The following is a 24,130-nucleotide window of genomic DNA, read 5'->3' on the forward strand; positions in this document are numbered from 1 at the left end:
ATTAAGTACCATCTTGCTGGAATTAAAGGTTTCAATACTACTAAGTGTCAGAAAGTTCCAAGTCCAGTGCAGCAAGAGATGTTTGATTTGCTTACCAAGAAGACTAGTGAAAAGGAACAGAAAAACAAAGAAAAGGAAGTGGCCAGAGCTGAAGTTGACATAGAAAATTCAGATTGTGAAAGTGGCAGTGAAGGTTCAGATCATGGCAATAATGTTCTTGTGGTGAAGCCAAAGGAGACAACAGGATCTAGTAGCTCTAGATCTGTAGCAGGTGGTCATACTATTGACAAGTACTACAAGCCTCCTTCTATAGAAGAATCTGCCAGTATGACACAAAGAGTAATTAAGCTAAGCAATAAGGTTCAAACAGCATTGACAACTCATAAAAGAGGAGAGGAGGAATAGAACTTGTGAGTACATATGTCAGTGATTCTATGAAGCTAGTATTCCACACAACACAGTAACCCTTCCTAGCTTTGCTCATATGTTAGAGGCCATTGGACAATTTGGTAGAAGTCTGAAAGGGCCTAGTCCCTATGAGATGAGTGGATCGTTCTTACAGAAAAGGAAGGAACAGGTGATGGATGGATTCAAGGAGCACAAGGAATCATGGGAGCTCACAGGTTGTTTTATCATGACAGATGCATGGACAGATAGGAAGGGTAGGGGAGTGATGAATTTAGTTGTGCATAGTGCTCATGGGGTACTCTTCTTAGATTCAGTGGAATGCTCAGGTGACAGGAAAGATGGCAAATATATCTTTGAACTTGTGGACAGGTACATAGAAGAGATAGGGGAACAACATGTTGTCCAAGTGGTGACTGATAATGCTAGCGTCAACACAACTGCAGCAAGTCTATTGACAGCAAAAAGACCATCAATATTTTGGAATGGATGTGCTGCTCATTGCTTGGATCTCATGCTCGAGGATATTGGGAAGCTTGGACCAGTTGAGGAAACCATTGCTAATGCAAGACAAGTGACTGTTTTCTTGTATGCTCATACTAGGGTGTTGGATTTGATGAGAAAGTTTCTTAACAGAGACTTGGTTCGCTCTGGGGTTACACGATTTGCCACAGCTTATTTGAATCTAAAAAGCTTGTTAGACAACAAAAAAGAGTTAGTAAGACTATTTAAATCAGATGAGATGGAGCAATTGGGTTACTTGAAGCAGGCCAAGGGGAAGAAAGCCAGCAAAGTGATCAGATCTGAAACCTTTTGGAAAAATGTTGACATTGCAGTTAATTACTTTGAGCCATTGGCTAACGTGTTGAGAAGAATGGACAGCGATGTACCATCAATGGGATTCTTCCATGGTTTAATGCTTGAGGCGAAGAAAGAAATTTCTCAGAGATTCGATAATGATAAGAGCCGCTTCATAGAAGTTTGGGATATCATTGATAAAAGATGGGACAACAAGCTCAAGACTCCACTACACCTGGCTGGGTACTATTTGAACCCCTACTACTACTACCCAAATAAGCAAGAGATCGAGAGTGATGGATCATTTAGAGCAGGTGTGATTTCCTGTATTGACAAGTTGGTTGATGATGAAGATATCCAAGACAAAATAATTGAAGGACTCAACTTGTATCAAGATCAGCATGGGAGTTTTGGACACGAAATTGCCGTAAGGCAGCGAAAGAACAAAAATTTCAATCCAGGTTCAGATCTCAACATGTGAACTTAATTTTATTGCTGAATATCATTTTTGTTGTAATTTGTGTAATGTTTATGCAGCAAAATGGTGGCTGAACCATGGCACAAGCACACCAAATCTTAGGAAGTTGGCTGCAAGGATTTTGAGTTTGACCTGCAGCTCCTCAGCTTGTGAGAGGAACTGGTCAGTTTTTGAGCAGGTAAAAAGAAATTTGTGACATGTAGCTTTATGTGCATGCTGTCTATTTTGAATTATAATGCTTATTTATGGAATTTAGATCTGACCTACAGCTTTGTGTTCACTACTTGGCTTATAGGTTCATACAAAGAAGCGCAACAGGCTACTTCATGAAAGGATGCGAGATCTGGTGTTTGTTAAATTTAACTCCAAGTTAAGAAATAAGAGAGAGAACAAGGGTAGAGATCCTATAGAGAAGGAAGTGGATGATGTTGTGGCAGATGGTGACAATGAATTCATTACTGGTGTTGTGCCTTCATCAAGTGAAATGGATCAACAATGTGCAAAAGAGTCACAGCAGCACACAACACCACAAGCACCAGCACCAGCTAAAAGGAAAAGGCCTGTGCACACTAAGAAGAGGAAAGTCAGAAGCCTACAGTCTTTGATGCGCAATGCCCCAGTGCATCCTGAAGCTCCATCATCCGACTCAGAAGATTGTGATGATGGTATTCCAATGCATACTTCTGATTCTGATAAGTCACCCTCTCCCTCTCCCTATGTCTCTGAGACCGATGATTGATGACTAGAAGAAATGAAGATTGCAATATTGCCTCATATTAGTAATTTAGTATCCACTATCCAGAATTCTTGATGACCTTTGTGTAATGCTGTACTTTTGTGAAACTGATGTTTCAGTATTCTGTTAACCACTTAGCCTGTGATGTAATGTACTCCTATGAACCTGTAATGTACTCATTTGAACTGGTTATGTATCAATTGGTAATGGTTATGAAGTTATGCCAAGATCATGTCTTTTATTTATTTATTTATTTGCAAAAACAGCTAAATGGCTTAGCTGCAGCTATCTCCAGCAATAGCTGTGCTTAGCTGTTGAGAAGGTCAGCAGCTAAGAGGCATCGTCGGCGGCCACACCACCACGTCCACCATGACCAGTTCGCCTGCTTCGCGGTGATCCGTGGGAGGGCCCGGCTGCTCCACCACCACCGCGCCCGGAGTCGCCGGCTTCTTCGGTGAACCAGGCGGCGGCGGCGGCGTGCGCGGACGACCCCTCGGCGGCGAAGGGGACTCTCGTCGTTCCGGTGGAGGTGTCCTGGCGGGCGGACGACGGGAGGACTGCGGTTTCTTCTTCTTCGTCGTCGGCGGCGGCATGACGGCGGCGGCGCGCTTGGCGGCGTGCCTGGTGTAGACGGAGACGGAGAAGGAGGTCGCGGCGAGAAGGGAGAAGGCCGACGACACGCGGACCTGGCCGCAGAACCGGCCGGGCTGGCTGCAGAGGCCGCCGCCCTGCCGCCGTCCGCCGCCGCGGCCGCCGCGGCCGCCGCGGGAGGAGCGCGGGAGGCCGCAGGAGGTGATGTCGGCGACGGCGAGCAGCAGCGCGGCCGACGAGGACGTCAGCGCCTGGACGAGCTTGTCGATGAGCTCCACCACCCTCGCCGCCTCCTCCTTCCTCACCGCCTCCAGGTAGATCGCCACCCCCTGCAGCACCGCCGACACCAGGTCCGCCGCCGCCACGTATCTGAACGAGTGGTAGTCGCTGTACGAGTCCGTGGCGGCGACGCGGCCGTCGTCGCCGCGGACGCACTGCGTCGACGCCGCCGTCGTGATCGCCGACGCCAGCGACAACCCCACCGTCACGATGCGGAGCACGATGCTCACCGCCTCCGACGCGCTGTGCCCCTCCTCCTTGCCGCCTTCGCCGCCGCCGCCGCCGGCGGTCATAGCTGAAGAAATTGATAGCTAGCTATTAGCTACACTAGTTAGATAGCTCGAGGAAGAAGAGTTAACGCTAGCCAACTTTAATGAGATAAACGATAAGAGAGAAGAGCAGCGGGCTACAGATTTGTAGCCAGCTGTAGCATGGACTCCAAGACGCTACAAATTTGTAGCCAGCTGTAGCATGCACTCTAAGACACACTGTGTATGACAGGTGGGACCATATATGAATAGTATAGTAAGTGTATATATTGTATGAATTGATTATTACATTTGCTATAAATGAATTGGAGCTAGTAGTGGCTGTACTAGAACAAGTTGGTTAGGTAAGTTGTAACGTCTTAATTAAACCTATTCCAACCAATCATGCAACATCGTGCAGAATGAGCAAATTCAATTGACACCCTGCAAATTTAATGCAAAATTAGTCTGTGTTTAGTTCAGCGTAAAGTTTGGATTTTGGTTAAAATTAAAAATGATACAACTGAAAAGTTGTGTATGTATGACAGGTTGATGTGATGGAAAGGAATTGAAGCACTTTGGTTGTTATTAGTAGTCAAATAGTTTGTCAGGTGAACATACTTCTACTAATTACTGACAGTATATTAGTAGCTGACAACTTGGGTCATTCTTGTAAATGAAGCAAATACTTGATTAGTGCGTTGACTGAACGATGCAAAGTCTCTCCCAACTGCGGCACACTGATTGAAATAATGCATGATGATAGTACTTATGGTTGTTAGTCAAATAGTTTATCATGTGACATATTGGTGATAGTATTATACACTAGTTGGCAACTTGGGTCACTCTTGCAAATGAAGAAAATATTTCATCATTTGCGTTGACAGAATGATGTTCCAAGTGCTGCATACTAATTGAAATAATGCATACCACTTTATATACATTTCAATGCTAGTTAGAACAAGATATTAAGGCCCCGTTTGGCACAGCACTAGCTCCCAACTCCAACTTACCTGGAGCCGGAGCTATGACGAACGGTCTAGATTCACCAAAACTTGGAGCGGAGCGGGATGAATTGCTCCAACAATTTGTACTAGCGAGATGGAGCGGCCAAAACGTGGCTCCACAGCTCCACTCCGAAAATAATTACAGCGCCACCCATCCCCTTTCGTCGAATTTACAAGAAAATGCCATCGCACTACCCTATCCAGCCGAACCGGTTCGGGCATTCTCATCCAGCCGTCTCCCTCGGGCCTTATCGCGAAAGGAGAGAGGGGAGACGAGTGAGGCGGCGGTGACTGCCTCCTCGACGCGGCGGCGACTGCGACGGCGCACGGCAGCGCGCTGCTCCCTCCCTCCTCCTCTCGGCGCACGGCGGTAGAGCGCCCTTCTCCCTCCCTTCTCCTCTCAGCGCGCGGCAGTGCCGCTGCTCCCTCTCCCTCCCTTCTCTCTCGAGGTGACAGAAACTTTTGGTGTGTAGGCGACAGCGTTTTTCGGTGTGGACGCAGCACAGTGACGGCGGCAGGGTTTGGATCACGGTGACAGTGGCGGTTTGCAAGTATTTCTCCAGATCTGTGTGCAAGGTATCCTAAACCCTAGTAAACCACTGTGTGCAAGATCTCCTTTTACCACTGTGTGCAAGATTTCCTTTTTGAGCCTCTGTTGCTGTTCTTTACCACCCTTGTATGTCACAAGGGCCTAAAAAAAATTTTGTGTGGTGCTGTTCATGAGCATTTTGATTGCCTGGCTCCTTTAATCATTGTTGAAGCACAAGGATATGTCCATGTACTCTACTGCTGGCTCATTTCATTTTTGCTCATGTCACTTTCGTGCTGCTAGCTCATGTTATCTTGCAAAATAAACTGATTTGTATACCTTTAATTTCTGCTCATGTCATGTATGGGTAGTAACTATGATATATGTTTAGTAGTAAATTTGAACCTATGATATATGTTAGTATTGAAAAAAAGATTGGTGTGAGTGAGTGGATGACAGGCATGGCTCAAAATGTGCCTTCGAAGGGTGTTAAAATGCCCATGGACTCTGCTGATTGGAATGACTACAACACTAGAGTTGTCTGTGAGATTTTTGTTGAGCAAGTAGCTGCGGCTAATCGTCCAAATACCCATTTATCTAATCCTGGGTATAATGAAGTCATTGAGAAATTTGCAGTAAGAACAGGTTTAAGGTACACTAGACTTCAAATTAAGAATAAGTGGGATAAGCATAGGGTTGAGTACAATTGTTGGAAAAAGTTGACATCTCAAACAGGATTAGGATGGGATAACACAAAGGAAACTGTTACAGCTACTGTGGAACATTGGAAGCAACTGAAAGGAGTAAGTAGTTGAAAATATTGTGTTAAATTGATAACTATTGTGCCAAATTAATTGTTCTAAACCATTTTATAATGCCATGTCATGTAGGATATACCAGGATGCACCAAGTTTATGAAAGCTGGCTTGCAAAATGAAGAGCTACTGCAGAAAATGTTTGAAGATATTCGCAATACCGGTGCCGACCATTGGTCTTTAGGGCAAAGCACCATACCAACACCCACCAATGAGGCAATTCATATTGCTGATGATAATGAGATTGATGAAGAGACGGAGGATGATGAACCAAGTGCAAAACGAAAGAGAGGTGGTGGCTCAAAGGTGGATAAGTCCAAAAAGAGCAAGAGTGGATCTCAAAAGATGGTAGAGGAGATGTCCAAGAGTAATGAACTCTCTGCACAGACTTTGTCATCCATTCAGTCCTTCACTAAAACAAGAGAGGATCCTCCGGGTTGTTCTATAAAGGATGTTATGGCCTTGGTGGAGGAATGTTGTGCCGTTGAAGGGACAAATGAACATTTCATTGCAACTGAAATATTTATCAAGAAGGATCAAAGGGAAATGTTTGTTAATTCTTTGTGCACTCCTGCAGGTCGCTTTGCATGGCTTAAGAAGAAGTATGAAGTGAAGTACGGAAATTAGTTGAATGTGGTGTGGCTATGAATTGTATCCCTTTAATCAAGTTCTGTCAATGCATTTCAGAACTATCATGTGTTTGAGACATATGTTTGTATGGGTTAAATTTAATTGTGAACAATTTATGGGTTGTATCACTTTGTTTGTTTGAGTTGTATTCAGTTCTGAACTTGAGTACCTATGTCATGCACTGTTGTTGGATAAAATCACCTTGTTGATTAATGGTGTATGCCTATGAATGTGAACTTATTTTCAGACCTACTTTGAACTTGTTACGCATTACTGTTTGACTTATTTTCAGCTATATATTTATGAATGTTGATATATCTGTGTTCTAATATTTTTTTTATTCTTATTGTGTAGATGTCAAGTGATAGTGAAGATGGTTCTTCAGATGAAGAATATGAATTTGATTTGCTTGCCATGGAATTGTTTGAAACTGCTGTAGGCAATTTTTCTACAACTCGAAGAATTGCAAAGAACTATTACTCTCTCTACTTGAATAAGGCTGAGCCTAGGACATCACGCCTCAGCGGAATGGGATGGGTGCAAGAAACTTTGGCCACACCAGGTGAATGCTACAAGATGCTTCGTATGAATGGCCACACCTTTGTTGCATTACATGATCGTTTGGTTAGTAAATATAAGTTGGAACCTACTATGCACATGCACACATTAGAGGCACTTGCAATTTTTCTCTACATACTAGGTGATGGTTCATCAAACCAAAGAGCACAAAACCGTTTCAAGCATTCTGGTGAGACAATTTCAAGAAAATTTGAATAAGTTCTCTATGCCGTGGTGGATTTGGGACGTGACATTGTACGTCCAAAGGATCCAAACTTTCCTACTGCCCATGACAGAATTAGGAAAGATCGTCGCATGTGGTCACATTTTAAAGATTGTATTGGAGCGGTTGATGGGACTCATATCCTTGCAGTAGTTCCAGATGATGAGAAGATTAGATATATCGGTAGATCTAAATCAACAACTCAAAATGTGATGGCTATTTGTGATCATGATATGCGATTTACCTATGCATTTATTGGGCAACCTGGGTCAATGCATGACATAACCGTGTTATTTACTGCACTTCAAACTGATTTAACTATCTTTCCTCATCCTCCACAAGGTAAATAACACTTGCTATGTCTTGGTTTTTGTTTTTTTTTCAAATGAGTATATAAATTGATATATTTCTATACATTTGTGTTCTAGGGAAATATTATCTTGTCGATGCTGGCTATCCAAATTGCCCAGGGTACTTAGCGCCATATAAGGGACAAAGATACCATGTCCCAGAATTTCGAAGAGGTACAGCACCGAGTGGTGAGAAAGAAAAATTCAACTTCTTACACTCGAGTCTGCGCACCATCATTGAGAGATGCTTTGGTGTATGGAAGATGAAGTGGTGGATTCTACTCAAAATACCTAGCTTTCCAATGTGGAAACAGAAAATGGTTGTGGCGGCAACAATGGCATTGCATAATTTCATTCGTGATCATGATGCACCGGATAGGCATTTTCATAGGTTTGAGAGGAATCCAGATTATGTGCCTACCATTCCATCTAGATTTAGGAGATATGTGCTTTCTCAAGATGCATCGGATACATCTACTGAGGGTCAAAGTGATGTATCCATGGATGTATTTCGTGATGACCTAGCCGGTTGTATTGCAGGATGATGGACATATGCCATATTTTGTGTTGTTCCGTGGTCTTTTGCTTTATCTTTCGATGACAATGCTTCTAGTTATTATTACTAGACATTTATATTATTAAATACATGTCATGCAACAACTTGAGTATCAATTTTTTCGAGTACCAATTTTTTGAATTATTATAGAATTACTAAACATGTTGAAATTATTAACGACGAGGGGAAATAAGCCACTGTGATGAAATTTTGCTGGAAAAGTGCATATTATTAATCCTACATAAAGTCAACAGTGAAAAAACACAAGGGTAGTATTGTCTATCTACCCCCTATCATCTCTTTCAGGATCTCTATAGCTGAGCAAGTTAGCCAAACACTTTTCAGACCACCTACAGCTCCTATGAAGCTAGCTCCAACTGGAGTTGGAGTTTAGAGCTAGGAGTTGGGAGTTGGAGCTCTACCAAACAGACCCTAATTTTAGCCTAATTCTCTCCATTGAGATAATATATACTCCCTCCGTCCTATAATATAATAGATTTTGCGTTTTTGCTTACACTATTTGACCATTCGTCTTATTAAAAAAATTTAGGATTATTATTATTTATTTATTTTTACTTACTTTATTATCTAAAATACTTTAAGCGCAACTTTTCGTTTTTTATATTTGCATAAATTTTTTGAATAAGACGAGTGGTCAAACATTATAAGCAAAAACACAAAATCCTTATATTATGGAAAGGATGGAGTATCAAGATGCCGATCAAACGACGATCTCCCCCATCCACCCATTGACAAGATCAAACGACGATCTCCCTCGCCGCCGTTGGCCAAGAAACCGGAGGAAGAAGACGACGAGGCGAGGAGAGAGAGGAGACGAACCCGGGAGCGGATGCCGGGGAGCAGCGCGGCCATGGTCGGCTGCTGCTGCCACCGCGGCGGCGGAGGCGGGCGCCGGAGCTCCTCCTCCTCCTCCCCAAAATCCGCCGGGCTCGGCGCCGCGCAGGCCAGCGACAGCTCCAGCCCGCGTCCTCCCGCCATGAGCGTCGTCAAAGATTATTCAACAAGGAGGAGAAGCAGAGCAGGGGCAGCTTTGGCTTTGGCGTTTTGGTTTGTGGTGTTCTGCAGCGCCATGTGAGCTGCTGCTCAGGCGGCTCAGTAGAGAGAGGAGAGAGAGAGAGAGGAGGAGGAGGTCGGCTTTTGGTGGTTGTCGTGAAGCTGGAAATGGAAGGGTGCAGGGGTGGGGTGGCCATGGCGGGTGTGGCAGTGGAGACTGAGAGACCAAAAGAAGTTGCTACTTTGGGAAAGGGGCTTCTCTTCCCAAAGGGACAAGACAAGGAGGCGCAGGCTCTGCTCTCATGGTTAGTGTTTTTTTTTCCTTTTTTTTTTTGGCCTGCTGAAGTTTTGGCATTGCAGCTCACCTGTCAGGATGTCACCTCTACACACACAAATGTTTTGAATGTATGATACTCCTATGTTGGAATCAAAGTTTTAAATCTCCGGCTATAGCTGCCGCTATAGCTGGAGATAGCTGCTGGGAACGGACGGAGCTAAGAGATGCAGTTTTTAGCGCTAAGAATAGCGGGACGCTAATAGCGCCATTTAGCCGGCAATAGCCGCTAAACTGGCTGTAATTTAGCGTAGCTAAATTGTAAAACGCGGCCAGTCTGGCCCAAGAGGAAACCGGCCCAACTAGACCAGAGTCGAGAGGTGGGTAAAGTGCTGCAAACCCTAGCTCGTAAGCTCCCAGCAGCACACTATCCATTCCAACTTCGAAGCGCTCACTCTCCAGCTGCAAGAAAAGTGGAGGCGGCCGGCGGCGGCGGCGCAGAGGCGTCCGGCGGCGGCGGTGGCTTCAAGCGGATCGACCAACGCAGGCGGCTCGTGGAGGCGACCGGCGCCGGCTGCTGCTTCGAGCGGGCGTCCAACCAGCGGCGGCGGCTTTGAAGGCAACTAAGCAGCGGCGCAAGTCCGACGAGGAGGTCCGTCAGTGCAACGTCTCCGAAGCACTGAAGCAGCAGCACCAAAGGTGACGGCATGGCACAACAATCCGGTCAGTTCTCACATCCTCCTCTCTTTTTTGCTTGTATGTTGCAGATCTTACAATATGTGAACAAGTTGTCAATATTTGTTACCTCTAATTTCAGATACTTGCCTTATGATGTAGATCTTACTATATGTGAATTATTTTCTTACTCCCTGAGATCTCTCGTTTGCTTGTTTCGCCTGTTTAGGTGGTAATGATAATACGTGCTATATCAGTTTGCATTATTTTGATGCTTAGGCAGCTTTGACGCTAGCATTAATGTGGGCTAAGTTTGCTTTTTGTATAGGTAATCCGTCCAGTGCTGCCTCTGTCTCAGTAGAAGCTGGACCAAAACAAGCTGGTATCAACTCAGATGATCCTGCATGGGCTCACTGTTTCTGCCCAGACATAACCAAGAAACATCACCTACGGTGCAAGTATTGTGACAAGGTCTGCACTGCTGGAATTACAAGAATTAAGTACCATCTTGCTGGAATTAAAGGTTTCAATACTACTAAGTGTCAGAAAGTTCCAAGTCCAGTGCAGCAAGAGATGTTTGATTTGCTTACCAAGAAGACTAGTGAAAAGGAACAGAAAAACAAAGAAAAGGAAGTGGCCAGAGCTGAAGTTGACATAGAAAATTCAGATTGTGAAAGTGGCAGTGAAGGTTCAGATCATGGCAATAATGTTCTTGTGGTGAAGCCAAAGGAGACAACAGGATCTAGTAGCTCTAGATCTGTAGCAGGTGGTCATACTATTGACAAGTACTACAAGCCTCCTTCTATAGAAGAATCTGCCAGTATGACACAAAGAGTAATTAAGCTAAGCAATAAGGTTCAAACAGCATTGACAACTCATAAAAGAGAAGAGAGGAGGAATAGAACTTGTGAGTACATATGTCAGTGATTCTATGAAGCTAGTATTCCACACAACACAGTAACCCTTCCTAGCTTTGCTCATATGTTAGAGGCCATTGGACAATTTGGTAGAAGTCTGAAAGGGCCTAGTCCCTATGAGATGAGTGGATCGTTCTTAGAGAAAAGGAAGGAACAGGTGATGGATGGATTCAAGGAGCACAAGGAATCATGGGAGCTCACAGGTTGTTCTATCATGACAGATGCATGGACAGATAGGAAGGGTAGGGGAGTGATGAATTTAGTTGTGCATAGTGCTCATGGGGTACTCTTCTTAGATTCAGTGGAATGCTCAGGTGACAGGAAAGATGGCAAATATATCTTTGAACTTGTGGACAGGTACATAGAAGAGATAGGGGAACAACATGTTGTCCAAGTGGTGACTGATAATGCTAGCGTCAACACAACTGCAGCAAGTCTATTGACAGCAAAAAGACCATCAATATTTTGGAATGGATGTGCTGCTCATTGCTTGGATCTCATGCTCGAGGATATTGGGAAGCTTGGACCAGTTGAGGAAACCATTGCTAATGCAAGACAAGTGACTGTTTTCTTGTATGCTCATACTAGGGTGTTGGATTTGATGAGAAAGTTTCTTAACAGAGACTTGGTTCGCTCTGGGGTTACACGATTTGCCACAGCTTATTTGAATCTAAAAAGCTTGTTAGACAACAAAAAAGAGTTAGTAAGACTATTTAAATCAGATGAGATGGAGCAATTGGGTTACTTGAAGCAGGCCAAGGGGAAGAAAGCCAGCAAAGTGATCAGATCTGAAACCTTTTGGAAAAATGTTGACATTGCAGTTAATTACTTTGAGCCATTGGCTAACGTGTTGAGAAGAATGGACAGCGATGTACCATCAATGGGATTCTTCCATGGTTTAATGCTTGAGGCGAAGAAAGAAATTTCTCAGAGATTCGATAATGATAAGAGCCGCTTCATAGAAGTTTGGGATATCATTGATAAAAGATGGGACAACAAGCTCAAGACTCCACTACACCTGGCTGGGTACTATTTGAACCCCTACTACTACTACCCAAATAAGCAAGAGATCGAGAGTGATGGATCATTTAGAGCAGGTGTGATTTCCTGTATTGACAAGTTGGTTGATGATGAAGATATCCAAGACAAAATAATTGAAGGACTCAACTTGTATCAAGATCAGCATGGGAGTTTTGGACACGAAATTGCCGTAAGGCAGCGAAAGAACAAAAATTTCAATCCAGGTTCAGATCTCAACATGTGAACTTAATTTTATTGCTGAATATCATTTTTGTTGTAATTTGTGTAATGTTTATGCAGCAAAATGGTGGCTGAACCATGGCACAAGCACACCAAATCTTAGGAAGTTGGCTGCAAGGATTTTGAGTTTGACCTGCAGCTCCTTAGCTTGTGAGAGGAACTGGTCAGTTTTTGAACAGGTAAAAAGAAATTTGTGACCTGTAGCTTTATGTGCATGCTGTCTATTTTGAATTATAATGCTTATTTATGGAATTTAGATCTGACCTACAGCTTTGTGTTCACTACTTGGCTTATAGGTTCATACAAAGAAGCGCAACAGGCTACTTCATGAAAGGATGCGAGATCTGGTGTTTGTTAAATTTAACTCCAAGTTAAGAAATAAGAGAGAGAACAAGGGTAGAGATCCTATAGAGAAGGAAGTGGATGATGTTGTGGCAGATGGTGACAATGAATTCATTACTGGTGTTGTGCCTTCATCAAGTGAAATGGATCAACAATGTGCAAAAGAGTCACAGCAGCACACAACACCACAAGCACCAGCACCAGCTAAAAGGAAAAGGCCTGTGCACACTAAGAAGAGGAAAGTCAGAAGCCTACAGTCTTTGATGCGCAATGCCCCAGTGCATCCTGAAGCTCCATCATCCGACTCAGAAGATTGTGATGATGGTATTCCAATGCATACTTCTGATTCTGATAAGTTACCCTCTCCCTCTCCCTATGTCTCTGAGACCGATGATTGATGACTAGAAGAAATGAAGATTGCAATATTGCCTCATATTAGTAATTTAGTATCCACTATCCAGAATTCTTGATGACCTTTGTGTAATGTTGTACTTTTGTGAAACTGATGTTTCAGTATTCTGTTAACCACTTAGCCTGTGATGTAATGTACTCCTATGAACCTGTAATGTACTCATTTGAACTGGTTATGTATCAATTGGTAATGGTTATGAAGTTATGCCAAGATCATGTCTTTTATTTATTTATTTATTTGCAAAAACAGCTAAATGGCTTAGCTACAGCTATCTCCAGCTATAGCTGTGCTTAGCTGTTGAGAAGGTCAGCAGCTAAGAGGCTTAGCCGGAGATTTAAAACTTTGGTTGGAATAATTAAATTAGATGTCCTAAATGATTAAATATTACTACAAAGTTAAAAGATTTGATTTAAAAGAGTTCTTTTAAAAAAATACTCCCTTCCCTTTTGTTGCAATATACTCCATCCGTCCCATAATATAAGAGATTTTGAGTTTTTACTTGTACTGTTTGAATACTCGTCTTATTAAAAAAATTTAAAATTATTATTTATTTTTTTACTTACTTTATCATCCATAGTACTTTAAGCACAACTTTTCGTTTATTATATTTGCACAAATTTTTTGAATAAGACAAGTGGTCAAACAGTGCAAGCAAAAACTCAAAATCATTTGTATTATGGGATGGAGGGAGTAGTATATAAACAGATGCATACTACTAAGATACTCCCTCCGTCCTAAAAAAGGCAAACTCTGGGTTTCCGTGTCCAACTTTGACTGTCCGTCTTATATAAAATTTTTTTATAATTTGTATTTTCATTTTTGTTAGATGATAAGACATGATTAATATTTTATGCGTGACTTGTCTTTTTAATTTTTTTATAATTTTTTCAAATAAGACGAACGGTCAAACGTTGGACACGAAAACCAGGGTTTTTTTTTTGGACTGAGGGAGTATGTCACATCGAATCAAAATCTCTTATATTTTAAAATGGAAGAAGTTATAAGGAAGAAAGTATCTAAAGAACCATACTGTGATGAGAAGCTTAAGATACATGCCTATGAATGATGCCTATGAATGAGGATACTGGGTCACGACCCATCTAGTCCTTACTACACATTTTTAACTAAAAACCTTATGAATTATTTTTCCTATGTGTCCATTTGGAACCAAGAAATACATTTAAAAATCATATAAAAAATCCTTTTGCATACGCCCTTTTTGCTTTGGAGCGGTGGGGGAGGGGCACTGTCCAAGAGGAGCAGCCACCACCATCAATGCCTTGGGATAGGGGTGAAATCGGGTCGGGTTCGGTCGGATCTCATCCTTCCCATATCCTAACCCATATTTTATAATCGGAATCGGGTCGGGCACGGATATTATCGGATACGAATAGAAGCACGGATAATATCGGGCATAAATACGGAACGAATACGTACCAAGACGGATACGAACTCTATCGATTACGAATATTTATTTAGATATCAAGTCAAAGCAACAACCAAATATACCACATAGACAATAGCCATTCAGCCATTTCCTATATGTCTATTATGAATATATTAGGGGCTTATGGCATCGTAATGCCTATCAGCAAAACTGTACCAAAGTAGTAGCAAAAGTAGACATTCATAGCTTGATAGCTTCAGACTCAATGCTGTACACTATAGTTCACCATAATAAGTAGTATCATACTAGTAAATACTAAGAGCATCACCATAACTCCATAAGTAATAGTACTAACTACTAAGTAGTACCAAAGTAGTTCACATAAGGTATACAATCAAGCCAAAAGATACACTTATATGACTACTGATCACATATTACCAATACAGTCATCCCAAAGGCCAGCATGTTCAGATTCAATCACCAAAAACTCCAGCTCTCCAATCAGCAACATGCTCAGCTTCAAACACTATTCGTTGCCTGACCCTAAAAAGAACATAACATTCAGTTAATATAATGTGGTGCTCCTTAACTCTCTCAAAATCCAAAGTGGAACCAACAGATTGTTCATTTAAAGATTGCAGGTCCAAAATATATTTTTAAATGCAACACATAAATATGTAATTAACAGCCTGTTGGGCTGCTGTCCATCTATCCGGGTAATATACGGATAGATTATCGGGTAATACCCGCATAATTTCCCGGATAATCCGTATCCGTCGGATACCGCTCTCCCGAACCCGATCTCATATCCGCAAAAAATTACCCGTATTCGAACCCTGTATCCGTGTAAGGGTCCGGGTACCCGAATTCCCGACCCGAATTTGACCCGAAATAATGTGGCCGGGCGGGCGGTCGGGAAATACCCGCCCCGTTTTCAGTCCTACCTTGGGATGATAGAACATGCGGAGGCGACAACATGGCAAACTAATTTTAGGGAAAACCTCTCTCTCCTGTGTTTATTTATGTAAAAAAAATTTGGAAGATTGACATCTGGATAGTACGGAGTGGCAAATAGTTTAAAACCCCCCACAAGGCCACAACGGATTTGGTTTCCTTCAATCCGTAATCTGAGGGACAAAATCCCTAATCTAATATGTAAACAAAATGGTGAAAACCTCCAAATTAGCAAATCTCATCAAGGTGGCAACCAATTAGATGGATGACATTCTAGAAATTGCAACTTATATGATGACATTTTATCAAGCGCGTGTCCAATGAACCAGACGGCAAATTGTCACTCTTTATTTCTAAAGCTGTGGCTAGCTGATTAGCTTAATTGATATGATAGCCTTTGTTTGGCCAAAATATTAATGATTGGAGTAGTAGAACACTGAATAAATAAAAAATGAAGGGGCGGCAAAATGAAGAAATAATTGGACTTCCTGCTTTTCACTATATTTTTTTTAAAATAAATGCAATTACAACAAGTTAAATCTAAATCAAAATTGTGGTAAGTGACACTATGGTGTCCTAAGTTTCTACAAAGTAAAAAACAGTAAAATATGTGAAATTAAAAAGCACCGAAGGAAGTAGAAGCGAGAATTTCATTAGGCCAATTGAAAATCTTAAATTAAGTACAATCTACCATATACATATGTTTAATTGAAAATTAAGGCGAAATGAGCGAAACTACAAGTACATATATAAGTAATTAATTTCAAGAATCTTGCTAGGATGTTGAAAATTTATACTCCGTACTATAGAAATATAGTTTAAGACAAAAGCACATTACCATGTTGATATATTATATTTCAAAAAAAAAATGAAGCAGTAGGTAATTTAGCTGTAATACACAAAGCTTCCATCGCCGGCATCCGGCGGCGCGGCGTGGTGTAGCTTCTAGAATATTCTAGAAGAAGGCGGAGCACAGCTCGGGGTTCTCGCAGCTGCACGGGATCGTCAGCCTCGGGCACCCCACGTACGGCCGCGGCGGCGTCGTCGGCGGCCGCGGCCGCGGCGGCGGCGGCGTGCGCGGACGACCCCTCAGCGGCGAAGGGGACTCTCGTCGTTCCGGTGGAGGTGTCCTGGAGGGCGGACGACGGGAGGACTGCGGTTTCTTCTTCTTCGTCGTCGGCGGCGGCGTGACGGCGGCGGCGCGCTTGGCGGCGTGCCTGGTGTAGACGGAGACGGAGAAGGAGGTCGCGGCGAGAAGGGAGAAGGCCGACGACACGCGGACCTGGCCGCAGAACCGGCCGGGCTGGCTGCAGAGGCCGCCGCCCTGCCGCCGTCCGCCGCCGCGGCTGCGGGAGGAGCGCGGGAGGCCGCAGGAGGTGATGTCGGCGACGGCGAGCAGCAGCGCGGCCGACGAGGACGTCAGCGCCTGGACGAGCTTGTCGATGAGCTCCACCACCCTCGCCGCCTCCTCCTTCCTCACCGCCTCCAGGTAGATCGCCACCCCCTGCAGCACCGCCGACACCAGGTCCGCCGCCGCCGCGTACCTGAACGAGTGGTAGTCGCTGTACGAGTCCGTGGCGGCGACGCGGCCGTCGTCGCCGCGGACGCACTGCGTCGACGCCGCCGTCGTGATCGCCGACGCCAGCGACAGCCCCACCGTCACGATGCGGAACACGATGCTCGCCGCCTCCGACGCGCTGTGCCCCTCCTCCTCGCTGCCGCCGCCGCCGGCCATGGCTGATGAAATCGATCAACAAGTGAAACCTCAAGGATAGCTAAGCTAGCTAGCTAGAATGCTAGATAGCTCGAGGAAGAAGAGTTAACGCTAAGAACAAGTTGGTTAGGTAAGTTGCAACGTCTTAATTAAATCTATTTCAACCAATCATGCAACATCGTGCAGAATGAGAGCAATTCATACCACATCCGTTATAACCGTTTTAAGTTATAAGACTTTCTAACATTGTCCACATTTATATAGATGTTAATGAATGTAGATACACATTTATATGTCTAGATTCATTAACATGTATATAAATGTGGGTAATGCTAGAAAGTCTTATAAGAGCAAGTTCAATAGTATAGCCCATTACTAGCTCCAATTCACCTATAGCCAATCTAATAGCCAATTCATACAATAGTTACTTACTATACTATTAATATATGGTCCCACCTATCATACACACACTGTGTCTTGAAGTCCGTGCTGCAGCTGGCTACAGATCTGTATCTCACTGCTCTTCTCTCTCATCTTTTATCTCATTAAAATATGTTTATAGCTGGCTAATAGTCTGCTATTGTACCCGCTCTAATATGAAACGGAGGAAGTAGTTTTTTTTAAAAAAAAACACCCTGCAAATTTAATGTAAAATTAGTTGACCTGTAAATTAATAGTAGAACTGTTTCATCTGAACAATTAAACATGTCAATAATAGTAGTACTATGGCTGTCGTTAGTAGTCAAATAGTTTGTCATTAGTTCGCCGCCGCCGCTCGGCCATGGCTGATGAAATTGATAGCTAGCTAAGCTAGTTAGATAGCTCAAGGAAGAAGAGTTAATGCTAAGAACAAGTTGGTTTGGTGAGTTGTAACGTCTTAAACCTATTTCAACCAATCATTCAAGATCGTGCAGAATGAGCGAATTCATTTTTTTTAAAAAAAAAACACCCTGCAAATTTAACGTAAAATTAGTTGACCGGTAAATTAATAGCAGAACTGTTTCATCTGAACAATTAAACATGTCAATAATAGTAGTACTATGGCTGTCATTAGTAGTCAAATAGTTTGTCAGGTGAACATACTACTGACAGTGTATGCTAATTGACAACTTGGGTCACCCTTGCCAATGAAGCAAATACTAGACTTGATCAGGGCGTTGACTGAACGATCCAAAGTCTCTCCCAAGTCCCAACTGCTGCACACTGATTGAAATAATGCATGGTGATAATACTTATGGTTGTTAGTCAAATAGTTTGTCATGTGACATATTGATGATAATATTATACACTAGTTTGCAACTTGGGTCACTCTTGCAAATGAAGCAAATACTTAATCATTTGCGTTGACAGAATGATGTTCCAAGTGCTGCATACTAATTGAAGTAATGCATACCACTTTATATACATTTCAATGCTAGTTTAGAAAAGAGATTAGTATTAAGTTTGGCCTAATTCTCAAACTCAAACATCTCCATTGAGATATTATATATCAAGATACTCCTAGCATGAATTAGCACTGGTATCATCACTGGCAATCCAGTCATCTCTGTTTCTTTATTATCCAATCATCTTGCATCGTATGAGAGAGAAACCAAAAGTGCGTGCACCATCAGCATGGAAATGAAAATCACCAAAGATTTACATGGTAGAGTGCTAGAGTTACAGAAGCCAGTTGAAACAAACAGGTCACTGCATTGATCTACAAAATTTGCTTATAGCAATCAGTACAGCATTTTTGTAGCAACATTTACTTGTTTGAGCTTTCTAATGCAGTCTCCAACAGATGCTGGATCCTGTATTTCATCACAGGCTGCCCAGATCTTGTTTTCTTGAACATCTTCTCCCTTAAATCTCTCCGCCTTGCTTCAGACCTCTCCCGCTCCTCCCTCTTTGCCTGAATTATCGCTTCCCGCTCCTTCTTTGCCTTCTCATCCTCTGCCCGTTTTTTCTCATACTCTTCGTTTAAGCTTGGTGCAACGCGCTTCTTCTTCTTGCTATGCAGCTTTGATGCATTGTTTGCATCATCACCTCCTTCCTACAAGTTTAAATTGCATTAAGCCATTAAAACATCTTAACTGCCTAATCTGTAAAAGTATATATTAACAACAGTTATTGCTAGGTTTGAGCTTAAATACTATCAGTATATATTAACAACAGTTATTGCCAGGTTTGAGCTTAAATATTATCTAGGAATCCTAATATAGAATCTTTATCCACTTTGGTTGAACTATTATAACTGAAAATAGTTATGATGTCAAAGATTACCTTTGGAATTGGAAATGGTGGAGGATTGCTTGACTGATTTTGTTGCTTCTTTGACCTCTTGTACTTGCTAATCAATTTAGCATTCTTGTAGAACTCTTTCTGCTTCTCTGCGGATAAGAACAATGGCTAATATTATAATAGTTCCATTGGCAACTTAGAACACTGTTATATCAGAAACCAAATAACAAAAATTGCCATAGACACCGAGACGGTTTATGTAAAACTTTTGAAACAAAGAAAATATTATGGAAACTCCACTTTTAAGAATTAGTGCCCCCCATCATTTGGTCGAACATGTTTAAGTAGATCGAATAATATGCATTGTTTGCCGATGCATCTTCCTTCGTGCAAGCATATGACTACAGATAACTGTGTCCGCTTTTACATGAGCGAATTGGATGCATTTTCCCCGTCAAATTATTCTTGAACCAAAAGGAACAAACGCCTAATCAGTTGCTAGCCTGAACAGCCTAGACGGATTTTTATTCTCTTATTCAATTACGGCCTCCGAAAAATGCAACTCCCAATTTCCTACTAATCTTAACTGACCTACTCCCAAACTCCGGTCACAAGTTTATTAGCACACAATTGATTCCCTCCCTAATCAAGGAGGTCTGACCAAACTGAGCCAATTCTACTATTAGTTCTGTTCCATTAGTTCTTCGAAAAATGCACTCGCTAATTTCCTACTAAACTTTACCAACCTCTTCCCGAACTCCGGCGATCTGGCCACAAAGTTTATTTAGTACAGAACCGAGTCCCTAATCAAGGTGTTCTGACCAAACTAATACCAACAACAAATTCACTGGTTTTTTTTCTTTCTTCAATCCTAAGCCTTTGCACACGAATGCATGTGATCCACGATGTAACTAATGGTGCATAACTAATCAGTTAATCCGCGTCCACCAAATCCTCGAGCACCCTGGTCGAAAAAAATGATGCTCTAGCCTCTAGTTTCTTGGTCGAAATCAGATCAAGGGGGCGCGAGGATAGTTAGTGATTGGTAGTACTACTCACTGATGAGGGCCGGGTTGTAGCCGGTGTTCCTGGACTTGGCGTAGGCGAAGGCGGCGAGGGACAGGGCGCCGCCGCCGCCGCTCCCCAGCCGCTGCTCGTTCCGCCTCCTCCCTCCGCCGCCCCACCTCCCCTTCCCTTTCTTGGCCCCGTCTCCTCCTCCGCTTCCAGCGCCGTCTTCGCGTGGCGGTGGACGCTTCATTGCCGGCTCCTGCGGTGACGGGCGGCGCCGCGGCGGCGGTGGCGCGCCGCGGAAAACGGCGGAACCCTAGAGGCGAGAGAAGGCGGCGCGGCGGGCGGCGGCGCTGGAAATCGCGAGGAAAAGCTCTCGTGCAGTTGTGCTTCGTACCAGCGATTAGGCTTGGGCTTGGGCTTGGGCTGGGGAAAGAGGCCTCTTTTTTGCCGCTGTTTTTGGGCTTCATTTTCTTCCTTTTTCTTTTAGAAAAAGTACACCGCAGGTCCCTCAACTTGTCATCTAGTTACAAAATCATCCCCTAACCACAAAACCACAAAACCAGATATAAGACATCCCTTAACTTACAAAACCATTCATTTTAGGTACTTGGGTGGTTTTGAACCTGGTTTTGTCCTATATGGCGGTCGAGTCAGCGTGGGACCCATTAGGTCCCACATGTCAGCGTCGCCACGTCATCACCCTCTCTCTTCCCTTCCTTTCTCTCTCTCGCTCTTTTCTTTTCTTCTCGGCTGAGGCGGAGGCTGCCGGGGGAAAGGAGGAGGCGGCAGGCGACGAGGCGGCAGCGACGCCGGAGAAGGCGAGGGCGGCGGCCGGTCACGAATGGCGTCGACGACGCTGCGTCGCCGCCGGCGGCGAAGCGGCCCCGCGCGGGCGGGCGCCGCGGCGTTGGGTGCGGAGGCGGAGGCAGAGGCGGGGCCAGGCACCACGGCGGTGGGCACGGCCGCACGGAGGTGGAGGCGGGGCTTCCGGGCGCCCGCGGCGGTGGAATTGGCGGACTCGGAGCCCCTTGGAGGTGGAGGCTCCCGCCTCCCTTCTCAAGCGGCGGCGACAGCAACGACATGGGAGGCGGCGGCGACGACGATGTAGAGATACTGCTCTACTCCCCTGACCACCACGGCACAGTCGCCCGTGCGCACGTAGCACGACGAGCCGGCGCTGTGGAGGCTCGACTCGAGTACTCGACGCGCAGAAGGCTGGCCAATGTCGCCGCCGGCGAGGCCGTGGCGCGCATCCTCCACGCCTTCCTCGGCACCAAGGGAGATGGTCTAGTTCCCTGACGGCAAAGCCACCATTAGTAACCACCTGCTAACCTCCTCTCCTGTCTTCCCTGTTTGGTTTGGCTTACTTCCTGTTGTTGGGTGGGTTGCTTCTAGGGGATCTGGAGTTCTGGACATTTCAACGGTTTTCTTTGAAGCTTAGTGCCTTTCCTTAGATCAACATGTTTGTTTGATTGTTGATTTCACCGGAATGTTCAGTACGAGGTGCAAGTGTAGCCCGTCGTTTCTGCAGTTGGGTTAATTGCTGCACTAGTGATGGATCAGTTCTTGTCATACATGTGTCGATTTGGGGATCTGGGTTTGTGGTTTTAGCAGTTGATTGTGGGGTTATGCATGTATATTACTTATCTGAATCAGTCCCCTGACCACCACGCCACGGTCGCCCCGTGCGCACGTAGCACGACGAGCCGGCGCTCCGACAGCGGAGGCAACGGTGGGGGTGGAGTCGGCGACGAGCGCGGCTGTGAGGGATGGCTTCGCGGAGCTGGAGCCGCTGATTCATCTATCTCTCCTGCCCTCCTCCTCTCACCCACCTCCGGTGGGAGCACGAGTGCTCCGCCTTCCTCGTAGTCGGCGTTCGCGTCAGCCTCGGCCTCGGCAATGCTCTCGGGATTCGAGTGTGTCGGTGATATGGGACCGGGAGTATCGTGACCAGAGGCTTGAGGCAGACACAATCGCCCACGTGGCCTGGCACCTTCGGGGACGTCGGGCCCGAGGGTGAGGTGTCCGCCCTCCTCCTAATTTCCCCGAGGGGGGGTCGGGTGACTCCTGCCCCGGCCCCGAGGGCCGAGGCGCCCCGACCCCTTGTGGAGTTAGCGCCACATGAATGGGTTGGGTGAACACGGTAAGCCTCGCCTAACCACATTTATTGCGGTCTGGTCGAACGTGTCACGCTGCATGCAGCGTAGTGCAGCGCGTTCCTTTATCCGGTCTGTGACCAGACACAGACCGGTCAGATCACGGGTTAGGTGGCGACTGGCGGTCTGACGCACGCCTTGCCCCATCCCATCAAGACGAAAGCCTCTAGGCACTCGTCTCAAGCCGGAGCTAGCGTGTAATCTCTTAGAGATGGCACGTTAGCCCTGGTTAGATTTTTACCAGGCTTCATCCTAACCATTACAGGCAAGATGTTGTGTGAAGAAGGGCAAACATGCATGTTGCTAAGCTGACACGCGGTGGACAAGAATGACCGATTTGTGACCGGTCTGACACTGCTCATGTTGTCAGCGCACAGCCACGTTCCCACGACGCGCCTGCCCCCGGCAGGAGTGGAGGTAGGTGTGGGCTGTCCCATCAGAAGGGCTCCCGGATGGAAACCGTACCGATCTCCGCCCATTAAAGAGAAAAAGAACAGTCCAGTTTGGAAAGAGAAAGGTGCATGTGGTATCCCCTTGAGATATAAAAGGAGGACCTTGCCCATTTAGAGAGGGGACTTTTTCCCTTTTGGAAGGCTGAGGGGAAAGGAAGTTAATCTTTTGTAACTTGTCCATACACAAATCCACAAAAACACAGGAGTAGGGTATTACGCTTCGCAGCGGCCCGAACCTGTATACATCGCCGTGTCTCGTGTGTCTTGCGGGCGGGTGATCTTTCCACATACAGAGAGAGAGAGAGCTTGAGATTGCACCCTAAGCCCCTGGTCGAACCGGCAAAGGGGGGCTTGCGCAGTCTCCCGGTGAGGGGCCACGAGCTCCGTCATCTGGCGCGCCAGGTAGGGGGCTCAGTGTGTGTTTTCTGAGCTCTCACACTCTTCCGTGTGCGCCAAGCTTCCCTTGTCCAGCCTAATGGCTGAGCAAGCAAAGGCGCACGACCTCTCTCCGAGTGTGAGCGGCGACGACGGGGAGCCAAACCCGCGCCGTCGAGCTCGTACTCCCCCACCTCCTCCACGCCAAAGTCCCAAGCGGGGGGGGGGCGCTCGAGAGAGTCAAAAAATCCGCAGCATCGCCAGTCGCGGGTGGTGCAGGAGAACGGCGAGATGGGGAGCGTCGCCTCCTCGTCTACGGCGACGGCAGCACGCCTCAGGGCGCGCTTCAGGCTGTTGGCGCGCTCCTACGTCACCCGCCTGTCGTCCCTGACCCGGAGTCTCCAGCCCAGCGATGGCTGGACGACGTGGCCAACTTGGTCATGACGGCACAGCAACGCCTGGGTGCTGGCGGACGGTCCGCCACCACCAAGACCTCCGGCGCCGCCACTACTGGTTCCGCGTCGTCAAGACGGAGGGCGCGGCGAGCGGCGGCTGCTGCACGCCATTCGGCTACCACTCCCTCGTCGGCGCCTCCGACTCGGGAGGATCAGCATGAAGAGCCGGATGCCCGCCTCGACATCGAGCGTCGACGTAGTGATCGGCGTACTCCCCGCGCAACGGAGGGTGCCTCTTCGTCCAGGGTGTCACCTCGACATGGACGTGAGGATCAGCCCTCCGTGCCCCCGGTTGGTGGTGTTGGC

General features: G+C 45.4%; 4 protein-coding genes across 4 annotated transcripts; 2 read left to right on the forward strand and 2 right to left on the reverse strand.

Annotated features, from left to right (window-relative positions):
* Positions 1 to 452: 452 nt before the first annotated feature.
* LOC112937328 (uncharacterized) lies at positions 453 to 2,420 on the forward strand. Its single transcript, XM_066306099.1, has 3 exons — positions 453 to 1,517; positions 1,741 to 1,859; positions 1,977 to 2,420. The coding sequence occupies exons 1-3, from the start codon at positions 485 to 487 to the stop codon at positions 2,418 to 2,420; spliced, it is 1,596 nt and encodes a 531-aa protein (XP_066162196.1). The 5' UTR covers positions 453 to 484.
* An 8,398-nt stretch (positions 2,421 to 10,818) lies between these two features.
* On the forward strand, positions 10,819 to 13,083 carry LOC112937329 (uncharacterized). Its single transcript, XM_066306100.1, has 3 exons — positions 10,819 to 12,180; positions 12,404 to 12,522; positions 12,640 to 13,083. The coding sequence occupies exons 1-3, from the start codon at positions 11,148 to 11,150 to the stop codon at positions 13,081 to 13,083; spliced, it is 1,596 nt and encodes a 531-aa protein (XP_066162197.1). The 5' UTR covers positions 10,819 to 11,147.
* A 1,553-nt stretch (positions 13,084 to 14,636) lies between these two features.
* LOC136354633 (CASP-like protein 1U1) lies at positions 14,637 to 17,301 on the reverse strand. Its single transcript, XM_066306148.1, has 2 exons — positions 16,337 to 17,301; positions 14,637 to 15,027 (listed from the first exon to the last, which is right to left on the reverse strand). Exon 1 carries the CDS (start codon positions 17,171 to 17,173, stop codon positions 16,394 to 16,396), a length of 780 nt encoding a protein of 259 aa, XP_066162245.1. The 5' UTR covers positions 17,174 to 17,301; the 3' UTR covers positions 14,637 to 15,027; positions 16,337 to 16,393.
* Positions 17,302 to 18,677: 1,376 nt separating this feature from the next.
* Positions 18,678 to 20,800, reverse strand: LOC4352422 (rRNA-processing protein FYV7). The gene is made up of 3 exons (XM_015763254.3): positions 20,435 to 20,800; positions 19,418 to 19,524; positions 18,678 to 19,187 (listed from the first exon to the last, which is right to left on the reverse strand). Exons 1-3 carry the CDS (start codon positions 20,631 to 20,633, stop codon positions 18,900 to 18,902), a joined length of 594 nt encoding a protein of 197 aa, XP_015618740.1. The 5' UTR covers positions 20,634 to 20,800; the 3' UTR covers positions 18,678 to 18,899.
* Positions 20,801 to 24,130: the final 3,330 nt, after the last annotated feature.

This window comes from Oryza sativa, chromosome 12 (genome assembly GCF_034140825.1).
Source record: "Oryza sativa Japonica Group chromosome 12, ASM3414082v1".
NCBI lineage: Eukaryota > Viridiplantae > Streptophyta > Magnoliopsida > Poales > Poaceae > Oryza > Oryza sativa.

Excerpts from the sequence above, each read along its gene's own strand:
- LOC112937329 (XM_066306100.1), top strand. The coding sequence starts at position 11,148 with ATGTTAGAGGCCATTGGACAATTTGGTAGAAGTCTGAAAGGGCCTAGT. Across the intron at positions 12,181-12,403 it reads TGATGGATCATTTAGAGCAG|CAAAATGGTGGCTGAACCAT; the intron begins GTGTGATTTCCT and ends ATGTTTATGCAG. Across the intron at positions 12,523-12,639 it reads ACTGGTCAGTTTTTGAACAG|GTTCATACAAAGAAGCGCAA; the intron begins GTAAAAAGAAAT and ends CTTGGCTTATAG.
- LOC4352422 (XM_015763254.3), bottom strand. The coding sequence starts at position 20,633 with ATGAAGCGTCCACCGCCACGCGAAGACGGCGCTGGAAGCGGAGGAGGA. Across the intron at positions 19,525-20,434 it reads CTACAACCCGGCCCTCATCA|AGAAGCAGAAAGAGTTCTAC; the intron begins GTGAGTAGTACT and ends TCTTATCCGCAG. Across the intron at positions 19,188-19,417 it reads CACCATTTCCAATTCCAAAG|GAAGGAGGTGATGATGCAAA; the intron begins GTAATCTTTGAC and ends TTAAACTTGTAG.
- LOC112937328 (XM_066306099.1), top strand. The coding sequence starts at position 485 with ATGTTAGAGGCCATTGGACAATTTGGTAGAAGTCTGAAAGGGCCTAGT. Across the intron at positions 1,518-1,740 it reads TGATGGATCATTTAGAGCAG|CAAAATGGTGGCTGAACCAT; the intron begins GTGTGATTTCCT and ends ATGTTTATGCAG. Across the intron at positions 1,860-1,976 it reads ACTGGTCAGTTTTTGAGCAG|GTTCATACAAAGAAGCGCAA; the intron begins GTAAAAAGAAAT and ends CTTGGCTTATAG.
- LOC136354633 (XM_066306148.1), bottom strand. The coding sequence starts at position 17,173 with ATGGCCGGCGGCGGCGGCAGCGAGGAGGAGGGGCACAGCGCGTCGGAG.